The sequence below is a fragment of the Amblyomma americanum genome, chromosome 7, assembly GCF_052857255.1.
Source record: "Amblyomma americanum isolate KBUSLIRL-KWMA chromosome 7, ASM5285725v1, whole genome shotgun sequence".
Classification (NCBI taxonomy): Eukaryota; Metazoa; Arthropoda; class Arachnida; order Ixodida; family Ixodidae; genus Amblyomma; species Amblyomma americanum.
In genome coordinates this window covers 17,083,262-17,101,822 of record NC_135503.1, presented here as the reverse complement: position 1 = coordinate 17,101,822, position 18,561 = coordinate 17,083,262, and the positions used below count along the sequence as shown (strand labels likewise).

The following is an 18,561-nucleotide window of genomic DNA, read 5'->3' as shown; positions in this document are numbered from 1 at the left end:
ATCTACTCTGCAAATAAAAAAAAGGAAATAAATAAGCGAGGGAGCAGGAGGTGGAGGGGTGCGCGCAAATTCGTACCTACGGTCTACGGCCCACCATGATCAGTCTCATTTGGTCCTGCCGCCAAGAAGAATGCCGGCGAGTTTTACAGGTCATAAATCACGGCCGAAATGAGCCTTCACAGGGCCTCCCTCAACCTCCTCTCCAGGCGCGCAAGGAGGGAGGCAGGAAGGGACGACGGTTACGCAACGCCAAGACGAAGAGATAAAATGTAACCCGGCTTTTACGAAGCACGCCCCCAATGAAGAAAGAAAAAAAAAACGGTGCATCCAAATGGCGCAAAACTCGGGAAAGTAAGCGCAAGCAGAATGGGAGGCACCAGCGGAAGTCTCTATCTAATCCAACTTCCGCCCCTTTTTCTTCACCTCGCAACTTCCCCGGTGCCTGCATATTGCGAACGCCGGATAATGTGATCTCGCGACTGGTATACAAAGCGGAAAGAAAAACGCGCACGAAAAGGAGCAGGAGTCGCAAAAAAAAAAAGTACGGGGGTGGGGAGAACATGGGGGGGGGGGGGGGGGTAAATTTACAAAGAGTGAGAAACGTGATTCAAACATCGGCGAGCATTTTGGCGCGCAGCGAAGAACGCGCCGGAAAGGACGCGCTCGCGCGACGACGTGGTTAGGCAGGCGCGTGCCGCATAGCATGGAAGGATGTGCGGCGCCTCCGTTTACAGACAAGCCGCTCATTCACCTGCGGCGGCGGCGACCTTGAAACGCCGAGACGCCGAAGAAAACACTGGAGGGGGGTGCAGCAGCAGGGCACGCGATTCCCCGCATACGAGACGGCGAGCCACACACTCTACTTGCTGCCTTCGCCGAATAAATAAAGCGAGATGGAAAACGCCGCCGCCGGCAGGAGCGACTGGGCGACTTTTGCTGCTTTCTTTTTCTCTCTCTTTATTTTTAAAGGGAACGGGCTAGCAGAGCCGCAGGCCTTGACGACACACTCATTTTTCAAGGTCGGCCGCAAACACTGCTCGGGAGAGCTGCCTGCAGCCGCTAGCTAGCGCGCCAGACCACATGCAGGCGTGTCGGCTCGACTCAAAGAGAGCGGCAGAAGCAGTGAAAATGGGGCGCACATCGAATAAAACAAACAAAAAAAGACCCGTCAACTAAGCTCGAAGACTGCTCGCTGACGCTGTAGATTTAATATACGGCATGGCTGATAGTGCCACGAGTCCACGATTTGAGCTCGTGACGGCGTGCAATATTGAGCGCATTTTCAACGCCGCATGCCTACACGCACGCTGACTAAAAACAGCGCGACCTCCCACAGCGATTTACAAAACGAAATAAATGAAAAATAAAATAAGGAGGCGAGGCAAATAAAACTTACCGTTATCGGTGAGAGCTTTCGCCGGTTTCAAGAAACGAACTTTCGGGCCGCACAGAGTTCGCGTCGTATCCAGAGCACACACGCCGTGTCGCAATCGGAAGCACACCACTGAGCGCACGCGCGCGCGTCGCAGCCACACAGAATAATATGCAGAAAAAAAAAAAAACGAAAGCCACACAGCGCGATTATCCCGCGCAAACAAGCCGAACGCAGGGACCGCGTGCAGGGGGAGCGCTGCAGCGGGAAGACACCAACAACAGATTGGAAACCCGCGCTATCGTAATCCGTCCGCACGCAGAACAGCCGCGCGAAACGACGACGCTTTCTGGTCGCCTAGAGCCGCCGCCGCCGCTCCGTGGGCCTGCGTGCCGCAAGCGTTGCCGACTCGGGTGTTCTCAAGGAGCAGCCCTATCACGGGGCCTGTTGCAGCAACGGGGCGTGCGGTGGCAGCAGCTCGCGGGTTGCGACGACGCCTCCGGAGATCGGCGAGAGTAGCCGCCAGAGGAACTGAAGTGCGGCGGCCGGCGCCGATGTCATCATGGCGCACGCGGCAGACGGCCAGGTAGAGGTGCGGCGGCGCTACTGTCGCAACGCGAGGAGCGACGGCGCGCATGCGCGACGGAGGCCGACGCTCTCTTCAGCCGTCCGCCGCCGGCCGTCGCCGCTGTCGCTTCATCGACGTCGGGGCGCGCAACGCGCACGCGCTCGAGCGACGCGAGATTGAGGGGTGCAATACTAAACGGTGCGGCAGTATACGCATTACCACATGTAGAACCGCGTCATCATCTTCTTACCGGGAAGTCGGAGGTGTACTATTTTTCGTCGACCACTGCCAAAGAACTCCGCAACTCGCTACGGATCTAAGCGCGCGACGTCTCCATCACGCTTACACGTGCACCGCTTTCCCACCCCCGTCTAGGCTCCGACCCAACATTTGAATACATTATTCTAACTCGACTTAATCGAAATTGTACTCATCGCCGCCACGGTGACTCAGTGGTCACGGCGCTCGGCGGCTGACCCGAAAGACGCAGGTTCGATCCCAGCCGCGGCGGTCGCATTTCGACTGAGGCGAAATGCCAGAGGCCCGTGTACTGTGCGATGTCAGTGCACGTTTAAGAACTCCAGATGGTTGAAATCAGCCGGGGCCCTCCTCTGCGGCGTCCCCATAGCCTGGCCTGGGTCGTTTTGGCACGTTAAACCCCACAGAACCTGAGACTTGTTCTCAGTGAGAAGCAAGTAAAGAGCGCGAGACGACAGCCTTCAGACTTTTCTGTTGGCTCGCGTGCGTGTGAGAACAGGTAATACTTGTGGGTGCTGCCTCTTGCTAGAACAAGTGAGACGGAGCAGTTCTGTGAGATGTGTAGTTCTCAATGCAACTAAAAAAATTGGCAGTGGCTGAGCTCCGCTATGCCAGGTATACGTAGCGGGAGGTACGTTTGCCTGGCTGGGCTTGTTGTTGGCACTGCATGTTTAGCAGGGAGAGACATGTCCGCTTGAAATGTCCGGTTCGCAGATGCACTTTCGGAACTCGAATGGTGTGATCAGTCACACGACAGGCCTTCAAATTCTCATCGGTTAGCTGCCGTTGACTGACGCCTTCCATAGGCTCCATCTCGGCGGCTATACGGCGTCTATTACGCTCGGCAGTCTGGCGTCTCCGTTTGGCAAGGCGTTCCTCTCTCTGTTCGAGCGTCTCCGCTGCTCTCTTCTTCGCCTTCTGACGCTCATTCTCGCTTTGTTGAGTAGCCAACTGCCAGGCGACAACCTCAGGATCGGAAGAGTTAATGTTCTCTTGTCTATAACCCCGTATAGCAACGACTGGACTCCCCTTCTGTCCATCCATATCAAGCGTTGCGATACAGCCGCCGATTACATCTCCGCTTTTTATACGCAATGCTGCGCATGCGACGACGCGCGGTTTGAGTGATGAACGCGGTGTGACGTCATACCAAACGGCGGCGAGCCGCGAGGTGTGACGTCATGCCAGATGGCACCGCGAGCGCGCAAAGCACAGTAACCGTCTCACATATCTCGGTGGACACCCGAACCGCGCCGTAAAGGAAAGGATAAAGGAGGGAGGGAAACGACGAAGCGCGCAGCGCACCCACTCCTCCTCCCCGGTTGCCATGGTAACGGCGCATGCGCACAACTGGCCTTCCGCATGTACCATGCTCACATATCTCAGTGGACACCCGAACCGCGTCGAAAGAGAAATGATAAAGGAGGGAGGGAAACGACAAAGCGCGCGGCACAGCCACTCCTCCACGGTTGCAATAGTAGCGGCGCATGCGTACAACTGGCGTCTCGCCTGTACCGCAAAATACTCGACTGGCAGCCTAGTGTAGCTCCCGCTACAAAACTCAGCACCACATTCCCCTCAAAGGAGGTCATCCTGCCAATGGCGCCAGCCGGTTGTCATGGGGTCGATGTTAATCCTGAAGCATGAACTGCGATGCCATGAAAATAGGTAAACGCCATTGCACTGCAGCTGAGTTCTGAGTTGTATACGGTTATAAGTTACAGCTGCAGGCAGAAATAAAACGAAACCTGTATATACTCTGAAGTATGAACATTCCCACACCATAATACATACCACACCATTCCCACGCCATAAGATTGTGTAAGACCCCCATCAATCACCGAGTATAAAAATGAGTGTTTTCTTAGAAAGAATGAGGTGAGACAGGTGTGTGCTGCTGTTTCTTCCTGAAACGCATTCCGGCCCTTGTGCGCGCGGGTGGGTTCTCCTTCTCCTCTTGATGTATACCTTCTTAATTCACTCGCCCACGCTGTGAATAGACTGTTGCAAGTTGCGCCCGTCCAGTCTTTCCTTCTGTGTGTTGTCTGACTTGGCGCCTGCTTTTTTTTTCTATACATAAACTACTATAATTTATGTGCATAACAGTTGTGTTATGTTACTAGGGCTGCATTTCAGAATACATTCCTACAAGACCAGCTTAAGACTTAAATCTCTTTTAACGTTTTCTCCGCGGCTTGGGTCAATCAGAATAAGCGAGAGCCCAAAACACGGGTATTTACTAGACGTCTTAATGGCATCATTGTGTCAAGCGCTATCCTCGCAGACGATGTCCTACTCAAAAGCTATTCCGTGTCTAAAATGGCCGCCGCGTTGCTCAAAGGATATTTTTGCACTGTACAGGCAAGCAGATCTTGCACGGAGGCGGAAGCGCTGTGTAGGACATTGGTGGTGTACGGGGTGAAATAATTGTAATAGGTAAGGAGAAAAATGTGGTCTGGTAAACATTTTTTAGTGCGACCTGCCATATTTCCCTGTTGTTCACGAAATAATGACCGAAAATAGGCGTACGGGGTGAAATAATTGTAATAGGTAAGGAGAAAAATGTGGTCTGGTAAACATTTTTTAGTGCGACCTGCCATATTTCCCTGTTGTTCACGAAATAATGACCGAAAATAGGCGATTTTATTTCCCGCACAAAAACATGCGCTTAGAGTAAATTGTCTTTCGCTGCAAAAAAAGGACCCCAAAGAGCCGAATTACGGAACTTTACACTGAGTAACCCGATTTGTAGCTGAATTCAACATCTAACTATATCGCCCAATATTTGTTCCTCCAATTTCAGAAAAATAATAATAATAAAACCTTAAAAAGAAGAGTTCTAAATATGTGGTGCAGCAGGAAAAGACATTCACAAGCACATCCACTCACTTGATGGGTAATTTCGGGCAGCCATAACATCCTCCGTTTCATAAATAATATGTTTCAGCTCAAAACACCAATGCATTAAAGGAAGAAAATGTAAATGGGCACATTTGTAATCACACTTCACGTTCCGCCACAGGAGAGATTATGTTGCCTTATTCAACTTGCCCTGTGAAGTCTGGAGCTAGAGAGTGGAGTCTGATTCTTGACAGGCAGGTAGGGACCAATCAGAACGCTTCCAGACACTCGGCAACGGCGCTGACTGGTTCACTATATAGCGCACTGGACGATATATGAACCCCAGGTGGTCGAAATTTCCGGAGCCCTTCACTACGACGTCCCTCATAGACTGAGTCGCTGTGGGACGTTAAACCCCCATAAACCATAAACCACGATATATGTGAACGAGCTTCTCGAACTGATAAAATGAAAAAAGAAACTTCCGCATAAGGGCATGACGCAATAGCGTTAATGAGTTAGTGCCGATGTATGCGGAATTGGTCATTCTCAATTTTAGATTCATAGATCCCTGGGAGTGCTCATACCACTCCTGGCGCAGTGGTGCAGCGGTTAAGCTATGCGCCAGTGCCCCGCGATGACAGGTGCTGCCCCCGGTGGGGCTTGTGCGACACAGGTTGCTCTTCAGGAGCAACATCTCGCGACCAATCATTCATTTAACCTCCAGCTGCCATGCTGGGCAGTTTGCTCACAATCCGGTGGGCAGGTTGTGATTACGCCACAAGGCCCCGTGACCTAGGTGGCCAACTTAGGTTTTTTTTCTGAGGATTTTTCGTGATTTTTCGCTCACGGTCAACGACACCGACAGCGGACGACGACGACTCCTGCTTTGCTGCAACAAGGGCTCCTTAGTGCTATCGCGTTAAGAAATAAAGAAACCAATGGGACATCAGCCCAGCACGGTATGTATATACTTCACGAACACGCGTACAGCTTCCGGTCGGTCAGCTGGACTGGGCTGCGGCCTACACAAGCTGCTTTTTTGGTCGACACAAATGCGGCGAACGTTCTTATAACAATTATAGGCACCAGTAAATAATACATAAATACCAATTCATGTAATGTGAGTTGAAATTTCTTAACATAAAGCCCTTGCGTATTTATATCTATATATTCCAAGTGCTGTCGTGAAAGCACTTCCCAAGAAACTTACGCGCGTCCATGTCTTGAAGGCATTTTAAATTCTTGAATGGCCCCGCGGTGCTGCGTGGACTTGAATGGCGCCTGAGCACTATGCTGTTAAAAAAACATCGTGTAGCATCACAAGACTCGCAGTTGAGTCCAGTGGCATTTGGTTCGACGGCATTTGGAGCGCCCGTGTATGACACGGGTAAGAAGATCTTGTTCAGTTGGCGAAACTTCGGCTAAAGCACCGCACGCTTAAACCGAACTGCGCAAACACACACACACACACACACACACACACACACACACACACACACACACACACACACACACACACACACACACACACACACACACACACACACACACACACACACACACACACACACACACACACACACACACACACACACACACACACGCGCGCGCACACACACACGCACGCACGCACGCACGCACGCACACACGCACACGCACGCACGGACACGCGCACGCACGCACATGAGGGAACACGAAAGTGACGTGAATCGTGATGGACAAGCAATATTTCGGCCTTTCCGTTGTTGTAAATCGGAAAGCTCGCCGCACCGAAATAGCTGGACTGCCGCTCCATTCGAAGGTTACTTCATGCACGGAGAGAAGCGGCGCTCGAATTTCAAACGCGTTTCTTCCGCGCGGGAACGCACAGTGCACACAGCGATTTCGACTGTTTTACAAGGCTTCTGAAAAACAAAATAAAGGAAAGAAAGGTTTAGAACGCCTAATGACCTCCTGCAACCCTCCCTCCCTGTGCATTTTTCGTTGCTACTGAACTTCGTGTAGCTGCTCTTCGTGCTTGTCTCTTCTGGAGCTCTTTGAAGCAGCTCTGTTGAAGCAGTGACTGTGGAATTTCGTACTTTTTCACGCCTTTACATGTCTGTTATTTCGAGCAGTTTTTTCTTGCCGCTTGTCTTAGCGCCTATTCGCCGCGGAGGATCTTATGAAGTAATTTGGCGCGAAAAAAAGCAAACTCCTGTACGGTTTTAGCTACATTTACCGTGCTCTCGATACGCACTGATAATCCCGCACCCATAATAACTTTTTGATTTCTTTTGTTTCTAATAACTGATGCCGAATGAGTACAAAGGGTAATTACCTCTCGAGGCAGGTTTTTGCTAGAAACAGTTGATGACGAGAGCTTGCTCCGGGTATTATCTGGAATAGAATATTCTTCACATAATTGTTTGCAAGGCGGGAAACTGTTTATGCAAGTTACGTTCTAATGTTTTGTTCAGTGAACGTCAACCGCCTGAAAGCATATTTATATGAGGTCGAGGTTATCACCAAAAGACAGGGCTAAATTGTTTTATTTTCATGGTGCATACTGACGTCTTTTCATTGAGGGCACTTGCATTCCATTGAGTGTGCTGCACATACACACCAAGTTGCACTTGTTCAGCCTCCCAATCGGAACACTGCTGCATAGTTCATCGCCAATATGGCTGCACCCATGATTCTTAACTGAATGTGCGAACTCCAGGGCTGGATTCGCTATTATTTTGGCTTGGCTAAGCGTGGCAAACTGCTGTTTGATATCAGGTACTTTGCTTCGTGGATCTTGCATAGCGTTTCTTAAGCCGTCTCATGGAAGTTCAACCCCTTTATAGGAGAGCACGTGGAACGCTCCCGATTCAACGCGTGATAATCTAGATTAAGGATAGGGCCAGGACGTGATGTCTGAATGAAATTCTGGCCTCTGTATCTTTGCTCAGTTTGCAAAAGGACTGAATTTAAACGGCTTGCCGGGGCATTCAGGACACTGCCATGTCGGAGAGTTTCTGTTGAAAGCAAACCGCTGCCACGGCACCTATCAGCGATCGCCGTTTGAGCAGAAATTCTTACAGGGAGCCAGATGACGAATAAAACTAAGGACTGGGTCTTCTATGTATATACATGTTTTTATGGGACGGCGTAACGTTTTTGTTACGCTACGAGTATTTGCGTACTGAGAGAGACAGTGCGGTCGCGAAAGGCGATAGGTGTGCTGGAAAGAAGTGGAAACCAGTAGATTCATTCTTTCCCATGTACTGGGAAAAAATTAAATGAACAATCAACGGTGAGAGTAAGCCCGCTCCAGCGATGCTATTGCGGTATGAATGTCAACCAAACAATTAAATAAGGCAATAGCTGGAAAGAAATTTTGAGGGGGGAGAAAAAGCAAAAATGAAATGGCGAAGTGCTTGGTATGCCAGAGAAAACAACAAAGACGCTGAAATACAGTCGGCCGAAAATATGCACATGAGCAGGAAAGCTAATCCACAGCCTCGACCCTGGAGAACCACCTTCGAGAAACCGCGAGTTCCGAGGAGACGAAGGCTAAGCAGAAGTCTGAAAACATGGGGAAATTAAGAAAGAAGGGCCGCCAAATACGTGATACGATTGACGACCTACGGACAGATTTCGTGCTCTTGGTCACGGAGGCTGCAGTGGACTTCGTGATTGTGTCCGTGCCCGCCTTGTGACAGTGCCGTGTTGGCTCGGCTCAGTTGTAAGGTGGATAAGAAGGGCAATCTGAAAGTCCATGCGATATCCTTATAATAGCGTGACTAATGTTCCTGCCGACCGACCGACCCATTGATTGATTGATTGATTGATTGATTGATTATTGATTTATTAATTGTTCCCAGTGCAGTCAGAGGACAAGGGGAGCTCCCCCTGTTTTACCTTTGAGAAACTGTTTTGAGTAAATGAGCTTATTCTGAATGATTGATTGATCGGATTGATCGATCAGTCGATCGAGTGAGTGACGTCCAAGTCCTAAAATGCATTTCTGCATAAAATAAAAAGGCTCACCCCCTCCTCGCTTTCACCCACGCCAAAGAGAATATAAGCACGCCGCGTAAACGGCTTATTTTTCGCGAGTTGAATATTTGGCGAATTCAGACAAAGTCGCAAAATCAGAATATTTTGAAAGCACTTAGCGAAAGCCGAGGTGCCAGGCCCGTTAGCGCTCCATTTGCCCAATTTTTTTTTTTCGCGAATTGAACTCGTTTCGCGGAAAAACGTGAAAATGAGGACCTCGCGAAAATTATGTCGTCAACAGTGAACCGATCTTCAACTTGGTTCCACAAATACAACAATGCGAGGCTAATGCTGTTGCCTGCGGTTTCCAGCGTGAATTTATTATGAGCGCAATGTATACGCTTCTTATTTTCTCTTCCAGCATGTGCTCCGAGCAGGTCACAGGTGCCACGCCGGCACTCCAGAGTCCACCGGAGCAGAAAAGGAGCCGTGGCGACGTTGCCACTCCTCACTCCTTCCACTGGTGGCCGCAACGAGGACTGCAGCACTTGTAGAAGGTGGTCATGGGCTCGTCCGCCGATCGCGTCTGGGCCTGCGTGAAGAAGGCCCGCTCGTGTCCGCATTTGGGACACTTCTCCTGCGTCGAGTCGACGTTCTTCCAGATGTCAGCGCCTCGCACGATGGCGTCGAGCTCCTTGCGCCGATGGTAGACCCGGCAGCTCAGCCTCCCCCTGATCTTGTGCATGTAGGGGCACGTGCGGCAGGCAAACTGCATGCCCTCCTGGCCTTTGGTCACTCCGAGCATGTTGGTGCACGATGGGCAGAACCACATCGTCTCAAGGAAGGGGCCCAGTCGCCAAGGACAACGCTGTGCAATCAAGAAAATGGCATGTACAGTCCACCGCGGTATCGCCTATACAACACACAGTACACAGTAGGAGTTCCCTTCGTGAAGCAGTGGGCCTCGATGGTTGGTGCTGGCGAGTTAAACATTTTTGATGCCAATAGAGAGCGTATAGTGTTTCTATACCATATATCAAGTTCTTGGGACCTGTATTTAACGGCGAATTTAACTGCAACGAAGCACAGTACGTGGTCACTGTTCAAGTGGGCAGTTGGTGCTGGTGCAGGCCCTTTGGAACATGGGACTCCCGTGGGGGTGGTGAAAACTTTTCATTCAGTGAAAGGAGAGTTTGCAGGCCGAGCCTTTACAAAGGTGGAGTCCTTATTCCGGGACCCCGCTGGATGAGGCCGCTACTCGCGCCCGTTGGACTAGAGCCCTTTGAGACTGCAGCACCGATCAATTGAGCAGGGCTCGCTCCCATGTGTCTCGGGAAGGGGAAGGGTTTGGGGGAAGGGAGGGATTTTTCTGACAGGACCAAACCATGTTGAAGTTATCGGACATTTCTCCGCAGTGCGGCAACGTGTGGGCAAGCCCAAATGGAACAGTTGAACAGCTGAGTGCAAAAATCACAAAAAAAACGTATGCACAGCTGCCGTAAGAGGATACACAACATCGGTCACCGCTCACTCTGTCATGGAACGATGAATTCTGCCAGCGCATAACGCCGTAGCCCCAACCAACCAATGCAGTGTATAAGCGTGCCTTAGATTTGGCTGAAAAAACACGAAAGCTAAAACGAATACTTACCTTGGAACGCTGCCACTTCGTTGTTGTTGTTGTCCTCTGTTGGAGTGGCACATACCCCCAGTGGGGGATTGGCCAGGGCGCAAGCCTTGTACAGACAAACAATTGTGAAACAATGACTCATTTAAGGTAGTCGGGGAGGCTGAATTTTGGCCACTTTTGTGCGCTGTGAAGCTGCCTTTTTTTTCTTCACCGATTCTGTCGATGATCGGGATTATGATGACAGACTTCTTTCTTTACACTCGATGAATTATTGTTGAAATTGTTTATTGACCCAATTGAGTATGAACCACGCGTGGCTGGAGTCCCTATACTTTCCATTGGTCGAAGCTCCTATACGGCGGCGCTGTTTACGAGCCACTTCTGGCCCTCAGGGTCTGCGTTGAGCGGGATGGCCTCCCACTAACCAAATGGTGGGGGAGGTAAGGAAATATGGTCTCGTTTTTCTGGAAAGCCCCTAGCATGTGGTAGAGATCAGTAATTTCTTCACAGTGCCCTCATTTGTCAAGTTCTGCAGGGGTACCAGCTGTGTAGTGATTTGGGGGAGTGAAAGTTGTTGGTTTCTATCCTTCTTAATCTTATTTCTCCGTCCCCGCTTGATTCTTTAGAGGGTTTGGGCAATTGACATCGTTCTAACCAGTAGTTCTGTAATATTTCGGCTAGGGTGTAAAGTGACACATCATAGTTAAGATCATTCTGCGACGGTGCCCGAAGTTGTAATCGACGTGCGAGGTCGGAGGGAAGTTCGTTGCACCGTAGCTCTTGGTGTCCAGTTGACCGCATTGTGAGTGCTGTTTCAAAGTTTGTAACCTCGAGGATCCGAGTGGTCTGCTCACCTACGCGGCCCTTGACGTAATCTCCACATGCGGTTTGAGAGCCTATGATCACGACTGCCTGAGGATGCGCCTGCATGGCGAATGCTGTGGCTACTTTCTCGGCTATCGCAACGTGTCTGGTTTTGATCAACGCGCAGCCTAGTAGTCTTCCTCTTGGCAAGGTTGCCAACTTGTCTGGCTGCCTCTGTGTATATTGTTCGTGTGGATGTATTCCATTTATTTCCAATGTATTTTGCTCTATAGCTTCCCTTCTGCCCTTGTTATAAGTAGGGTGCAGATTCTTAGAAATGGGGTTAGCATGAATTTTCTCTCTGATCTTTGGTTGTATATCCGCTCTCTCCATCGTACCAGGTGGGAATGGTATTCCGAGTTTCTCGAGAACCTTCCTTCCAGTTGCAGTGGATGAGAATCTGAGTGTGTGTCTCAGTTAACTCCATCACCTCGTTATGGATGCCGAGTCTCATGAGTCGATCTCTTGAACTGTGCATAGGGAGTCCCAATGGCGTGTTTTGTGGCTTTCCTTATGATTGTGTCCACTTTCTCATATCCCCCTTTTTGAGACAGAGAGAGGCGTCAAATACACGATTCTGAATAACAAAAGCTTGAACTAGATTTAAAGTTTTGGGTTCTTGCATGTCATGTTTTCTGTTCGTAATGCGACAGATCACATACTGGTGAATTGTTCTGGCATTTTATTTAGCTTTTCTACGATCAAGCTGCTACTTTGTTCGCCTGGAATTCCAGACTCAAAATTCGGATTTTTTGAACACCTGGTATCGGATAGTCCCCTATCGATACTTTGATTCCTGACGTTACATTCTTGGGTGTAATGACGAGAAATTCGGCTAGTTTGGAGCACATGTTAGTTGCGGCCTTCCGCATACTTTTGTACTCATACCCAGTAATTTTATACAAAAGTATTTTTCAACGGGAAAAAGTTTATGAATGCAATTTACGAATGCAAATTAAAGAGTTTTACTAAGCATCGGAAGAATGAACTACTACCTTCAATAATTCGGTAATGGTAACTTAAAATATTCCGATATCAGAAATTTTTGTCCAAAAATGCTGGACATGTGACTATCTGCCTCATTGAGGGACCTCCATGGTCTATAGCCTTCGGAGTTCCTTCATTCGACCAATATTATCTCCGTACAAGGCGCCTTGAATACCTCGGATTTTATAGTTTTTCTGGTACTTTAATCAAAGCGAGATTGAACAGGGGTGAGAGCACCGCTCCTTGCGGGGTTCCACTGTTTCCGAGCTAGTATCTATCCGACGTTAAGCTGCCCGCCTTTATTACTGCGAATATATCTGTGAGAAAGTTCTGACTGTATGAAGGTTCGACGACCAGAGCCAATGCGCTCTCGACCGTATAGAATACTGTAATATAGTTCACATTGCCTAATGCGCCTTTAAGTTCTAGCGCGAGTATTGATCTGCCTTGCTTCTCGTCTAGGTGTTCCAACGCTTCTACAGGGCTCCTCGTCGCTACGCTGCTCCAGTGCGGGCGGAGCAGAGAATGTCACGTGGTACGTGCGTCATGAAGTGTTGCGATTTGATCGACGTTGCTCTGCGCCCTCCCGCGAGCGCACGGTTTTAGTATGGCTCGAGAAATGGTCCAAATTAGTCTAGCCACAGCGGTGAGGGTAATCCCGTTTCCAAAATTATAAAAGCTTATATGGCTATTACTAACGGCCGACTACAAATTTCTAATTGAAATCAGGTGCCGATCTGTAATAGTTAAAAAGTTAACTATTAAAATTTGGTTAATCACTTTACTGGTTAACATGATGCGCCTGTTTTTTTGCCAGCACTGGTATTTTCAGGCCGCAAAAAGCTTCACTGTGCATCAACAATCCTGTTTTTAAAAATAAGTGGCCGGCTTCTCTGAAACGCCTGGTATATAGCGTGTTCAAAATTAGTCTTTACAGATTTTTTACAAAAATGTGAAACACCGTATGCTAATGCCGCTTTTTCACATTGGTAATGCGGCCAGGCGGACACAAATTGGGGTAATAATTAAGTAATTAACTAAAATTCATTAATTAGCTTTTAATGGCTGAAGTTTGCGTGCATGTATATATTGAGAACTTTGAGGCAGTTGCTTTCGAGGGCTACTCCATATTGTACAATTTTAGTAACGCGCCTGTGTCCTGAGATGCGCAGGTCTAAAATTTCGCCCCAGTTCGTCTAATTACGCATGCGAGACCGCGGCTCTCGGCGTGAAGCACCTCCCTCGTGTGACGCAGCTGTTGCGTATGGCACGCCGCCTTGCAAGAGGTGCAGCGAGCGGCGACGCGGATGACTTTTCGTTCTGGGTCAGCGTTTTCCTTCTCGGCGATCGAAACCAATGAACTGTTGGGTCGGCGATAAGGGAGAGCTATTTCTTGAAGCGGTCGCTTCTACAGCCAGTAGAAAGACGCGATGCCGCTCGCTGCCCACTCTTGCAAGGCGGAGTGCCATACGCAACAGCTGCGTCACACGAGGGACGTGCTTCACGCTGACAGCCGCTGTCTCGCATGCGTAATTAGACGAACTGGGAAAAAATTTTAGACGTGTGCGTCTCAGGACACAGGCGCGTTACTAAAATTGTACAAAATGGAATAGCCCTCGAAAGCAACTGCCTCCAAGTTCTCAGTATAAACTTGCACGCTAACTTCAGCCAATAAAATGTTAATTACATAATTCTATTTAATTAATGAATTTATGGGGACAATTATTATCCTAAATTGTGTCCGCCTGGCCGCATTACCAGCATGCAAAAGCGGCATTACCGTACGACGCTCAACTTATTTTTTTTTTTAAATCAGTAAAATCTAAATTTGGACACGCTGTATACCAGGAGGCATGGGACGGATCACGCGTTGCGCACTCATTCCTTCAGTAACCAAATACGAACTATCCTTGGGGCTAACCACTAGTAACGCTATCCGCATTGCAAGGCTCTCAGTTCTATAGGCTAAACTATTATAATTCTTGCGTGACTCTGTCAGTGGCAGGGACAAAGCCAAAGGCTAACTCAACGTTGTTAATCTGCTTTCATGAAAGTTCATTGAGATATCTGTACACAATACCAAGCGTGCCAACTCTCGCATCCGCGCGAAACACTTGCAAGCGCCGATGTTATCCGCAGTAGCAGTGTCGCTGCCGCGCTCTATACAACCCGGTGCCGACGTCGGAATTTACGGGTAACGGGACCTTTAACGCTGTCGCGTTAAAATGCGCCTGATGCTACCTACCGCACTAAAACAGAAGTTGGTAACAACCGACCGCTGACCAATCACAACACTGAACGAAACCAGCTTTTTAATGCTTGACTGTATCAAACAGGCCAGAGGCATTAAATCCTTGACCTCATAATTTCGTCTCCTGATTAGCTTCCTCTTTAGGCATAAAAAGAAAAGCTTTACCAACGGCCTGGTTTTTGTAACTAGAGGAATTCTGTTCGGTGACACTGGATATAGGTGGAGCTTCACTGCAGACTTGACTTGTATACGAGTTTAATATTATCAAACGCTAGATCACGTGCCGATGAACATTTGATGTGGTCTACGTGCAGTGACCCGATAATTGCGTTAAATGTCCGTTACATAGAAAATCCGGCGTCGATGTTGTGAGCAAAAAAGCACGAGCATGACTCTGGCAGGTGGTGCCCGGAGAGCAACCTAGGAGGCAGGTGGGCCGCCTAGGTCACGTGACCTTGCGGCCACATCCTGGCCACCGGACAGGGAGCAAACTGCCCTCCGTGGCAGGTGGCATTTATTGATTGGTCGATCAGGAATAGCAACCTGGGCCGCACATGGCCCACCGCTGGGAGCTCCTGCCATCGCATGGCAGTGGCGCATCGCTTAACCGCTGCACCACTGCGCCTGGAGGGTGTTACGTCTCGCCTACAACGCGCGGTATAGCCGGCGCGGATGCAACGGACGCCGCGGCTTCGTTCATCGCGGCCGCAACGCCTCCCGCCAAGCGCGTCCAGGCAGGTTTCAGTGCCACGTGTCGTCGTGCGTGCGTGTGTGTGTGTGTGCAGGTTTTGCCCATGCTTGTCAAAGCGCGGCAGCCGGGGAGAGGAGCTCCCCAACTGGGAGGCGAGGAGGTCTGACCGGCGCCGGCCTGGCGGACGCGCCCGTCACGTCTGGACATGTTCAAGCGTCGCCGTATCGGATGACTCTTCCCAAGCCGTTCCCTCTTGCCCTCGACTCCGTGGGTATAAAGAGAGCTGCCCCGGACGCCAACGAGAGACTTCGATTTCGCCCTTCGAGTAACGTGGTCGCCCTGACCGGCTGCTCTTTTGAGATGCCAGAATAAACAAGTTGTTCTGTTGCCAGTCGACTCATCCTTTGCCGGGACCTTCGGATGTTTCCAGCTTTGCCCCAGGCCGCCAGGCCAACGCTACCCTTGGGGCTTGCAACCCAAATGCAACAACTGGTTGCCAGCGGTGGGATCCCGACAACGGAGGCCAGCAGCGAAGATATGCGTTCAACTGTATGCTGAGCAGCACAACGACCATCCGGGAGCAGTGCAACGAGCCCTGTGTGATGACTGGTTGCCTGCAGCGGAACGACTGCGCTGAATTCTTGGCTGCGAGGTTTGGTGAGTGCGGGACTTTCTTCTTCTGAGTTTTGCCAGGCTTTTGTTAGTGTCAGAAACAGAGCTGGTAATTGTGTTGTCGTTGCTGCCGGGTTAGTTTGCGGCAAGACAATAGTAGGCAGTAGAGAAAGCAGCATTCGGAGCAGCCATGGATTTGAAGTCGTTGCGCAAACCGAAATTGCTGGAGCTTGCAAGAGAGTTGGGTCTGGATGTCTCAGACAAACTCAGAAAACCAGAACTGCTAAGGGCTATTCTTGAGTTGGAGGCTGAGGATGACGAGCTGTCGGAATGCCTTGAGACCATTGAGGAGAGGGAACAAAAAGAAAAAGAGAAAAACGAGCGCGAACGTAAAGAGCAAAAAGAGAAAGACGAGCACGAACGTAAAGAGCAAAAAGAGAAAGAGAAAGAAGAGCGCGACCGTCAACACGCTTTGGAAATGAAGCGTCTCGAGGTAGAGATGGAACGCGCTCGTAATGGAAGTCAGGCACACGGTGCAGGAGAACGGGTATCGTTCAAAATGACTGACCTGATGCGGCCGTTTAAGCTTGGAGAGGACATTGGTTTGTTCCTGGTTAACTTTGAGCGAACGTGCGAGAAGCAGGGGTTCTCTCGGGAAACGTGGCCACAGCGCTTGCTCACTTTGTTACCCGGCGAGGCGGCCGACGTAGTCGCTCGCTTGAAGAGAGAGGAGGCAGAGGATTTCGACCAAGTGAAATCGAGTCTGCTAAAAAAGTACAGGCTGTCAGCGGAGGCGTTCCGTCGGAAGTTTCGGGAAAATGAAAAAGGCAGAAATGAGTCATATACAGAGTTTGCCTACAGGCTTATGTCAAACATGCAGGAGTGGCTCAAAGAAGAGAAAGCGTTTGGTGACCACGAGAAAATTCTGCAGTGTTTCGGGCTGGAACAGTTTTATAGTCGGTTACCTGAGAACGTGCGGTACTGGGTCTTGGATAGGCCAGACGTTAGTACAGTGGCTAAAGCCGCCGAGCTAGCCGAGGAGTTTGTGACGCGTCGGGCTCGCGGAGCTAAGGACGGTCAAAAGGGTGAATTTGGCTCCAAGTCTGAGAGGCCGAAGTTCACACCCATGAGAGCAAGGGGGGACACGCGTAGTGCGGATGCGAGTGAAAGCAGTCCGACCGAACGTAAGGAGACGGCGGCAGCCGAAGCCGAACGCAGAAAGCGGTTCGAGGCGAGGCAAGCGCGCGTGTGTTATACGTGCCAGAAGCCGGGTCACTTTTCGGCGCAGTGTCCAGAAACAAAAAGAGAAGTCGTGTGTTTGTCATTATGTAGCACTGACGAGAACATGAAGCTTCTCGAGCCTTACATGCGAGACTTCCTCGTGAACGGGAAAGAGTGCCGAGTGCTTCGTGATTCCGCAGCTACAATGGATGTAGTTCACCCCTCTTACGTAGAACCCGATATGTTCACGGGCGAGCGCGCATGGATCAAGCAAGCCGTGGAAGCTCATAGCGTGTGTCTGCCCGTAGCAAAAGTGCTTATTGAAGGACCTTTCGGAGCACTTGAGACGGAGGCCGTAGTGTCATCTAGGCTGCCCCCCCAGTACCCGTACCTATTTTCGAACAGGTCCGATCACCTCCTGCGCGAGAAGGGGCTTTTGTTTGGTGAGGCTAGCGTTCAGGCCTTAACCAGACCGAGAGTTCGGGAGCTCGCTGCAAAGGCGGTAGTTGCGGGGCCGACGTTGTCGAACAATGAGAAAGGGTCGGAGGCGCAGCAAGCTGATATTCAGAGCACGTCCGAACTGAATAAAATTGAGCCTGTAGCGTTGAAGGCACCAGGTACTGGAGATGAAATGCACGACACGGGAAAGTTAGAAGAGCTTCCGGTCGAGCTTCCGGGACTAGGCTCAGTGACGAACAGGGAAGACACTGATCAGGTCATTAGTGACTTACTCAGTAAAGCACCGCTGTCGCCTGAGCAGAAAACCGAACTACACCAACTCTTACAAGAGTTTCAAGGTCAGTTCTCTGAGAGACCTGGTAGGACTTCTGTCCTTACTCATGATATAGAACTTACCTCCCCAGAGCCAGTACGATCCAAGGCGTACCGGGTGTCACCCCGCCAGCGCGATATTATGGAGGCTGAGGTAAAGAAAATGCTACAGCTCGGTGTTATTGAGGCGGGTGAGAGTGATTATACCTCCCCTTTGATTTTAGTTGAGGTACCGGGCAAGGAACCTCGTCCTTGCGTCGACTACCGCAGGCTTAATTCCATTACTAAGGATCAAATTTATCCGATCCCTAACATCGAGGAGCGCCTTGAGAAAGTTAGTAGCGCTCAGTTTATTTCCACCCTAGATCTTGTCAGGGGTTATTGGCAGGTTCCACTTACAGAAGAGGCTAGTAGGTATGCGGCGTTCATTTCACCAATGGGAACATTCCGTCCTAAAGTTTTGAGTTTTGGTTTGAAGAACGCGCCATACTGCTTTTCAAGCCTCATGGACAAAGTGTTGCGAGGACAG

At 50.0% G+C, this 18,561-nt stretch overlaps 2 protein-coding genes across 5 annotated transcripts in view; both read right to left on the bottom strand.

Moving 5' to 3' along the window:
* LOC144098577 (solute carrier organic anion transporter family member 74D-like) overlaps positions 1–1,966 on the bottom strand; it is a 167,410-nt gene extending 165,444 nt beyond the window's left edge. Inside the window, exon 1 of one of the 4 annotated variants that reach the window (XM_077631338.1) lies at positions 1,397–1,966. The gene's annotated coding sequence lies outside the window, so the exon portion shown is untranslated. The remainder of the gene's footprint in view (positions 1–1,396) is intronic. The other 3 variants (XM_077631334.1, XM_077631337.1, XM_077631339.1) reach the window with 3 other exon arrangements.
* Positions 1,967–9,412: 7,446 nt separating this feature from the next.
* On the bottom strand, positions 9,413–9,941 carry Polr3K (RNA polymerase III subunit K). The gene has a single exon (XM_077631341.1). It carries the CDS (start codon positions 9,835–9,837, stop codon positions 9,514–9,516), a length of 324 nt encoding a protein of 107 aa, XP_077487467.1. The 5' UTR covers positions 9,838–9,941; the 3' UTR covers positions 9,413–9,513.
* Between the last annotated feature and the right edge of the window lie 8,620 nt (positions 9,942–18,561).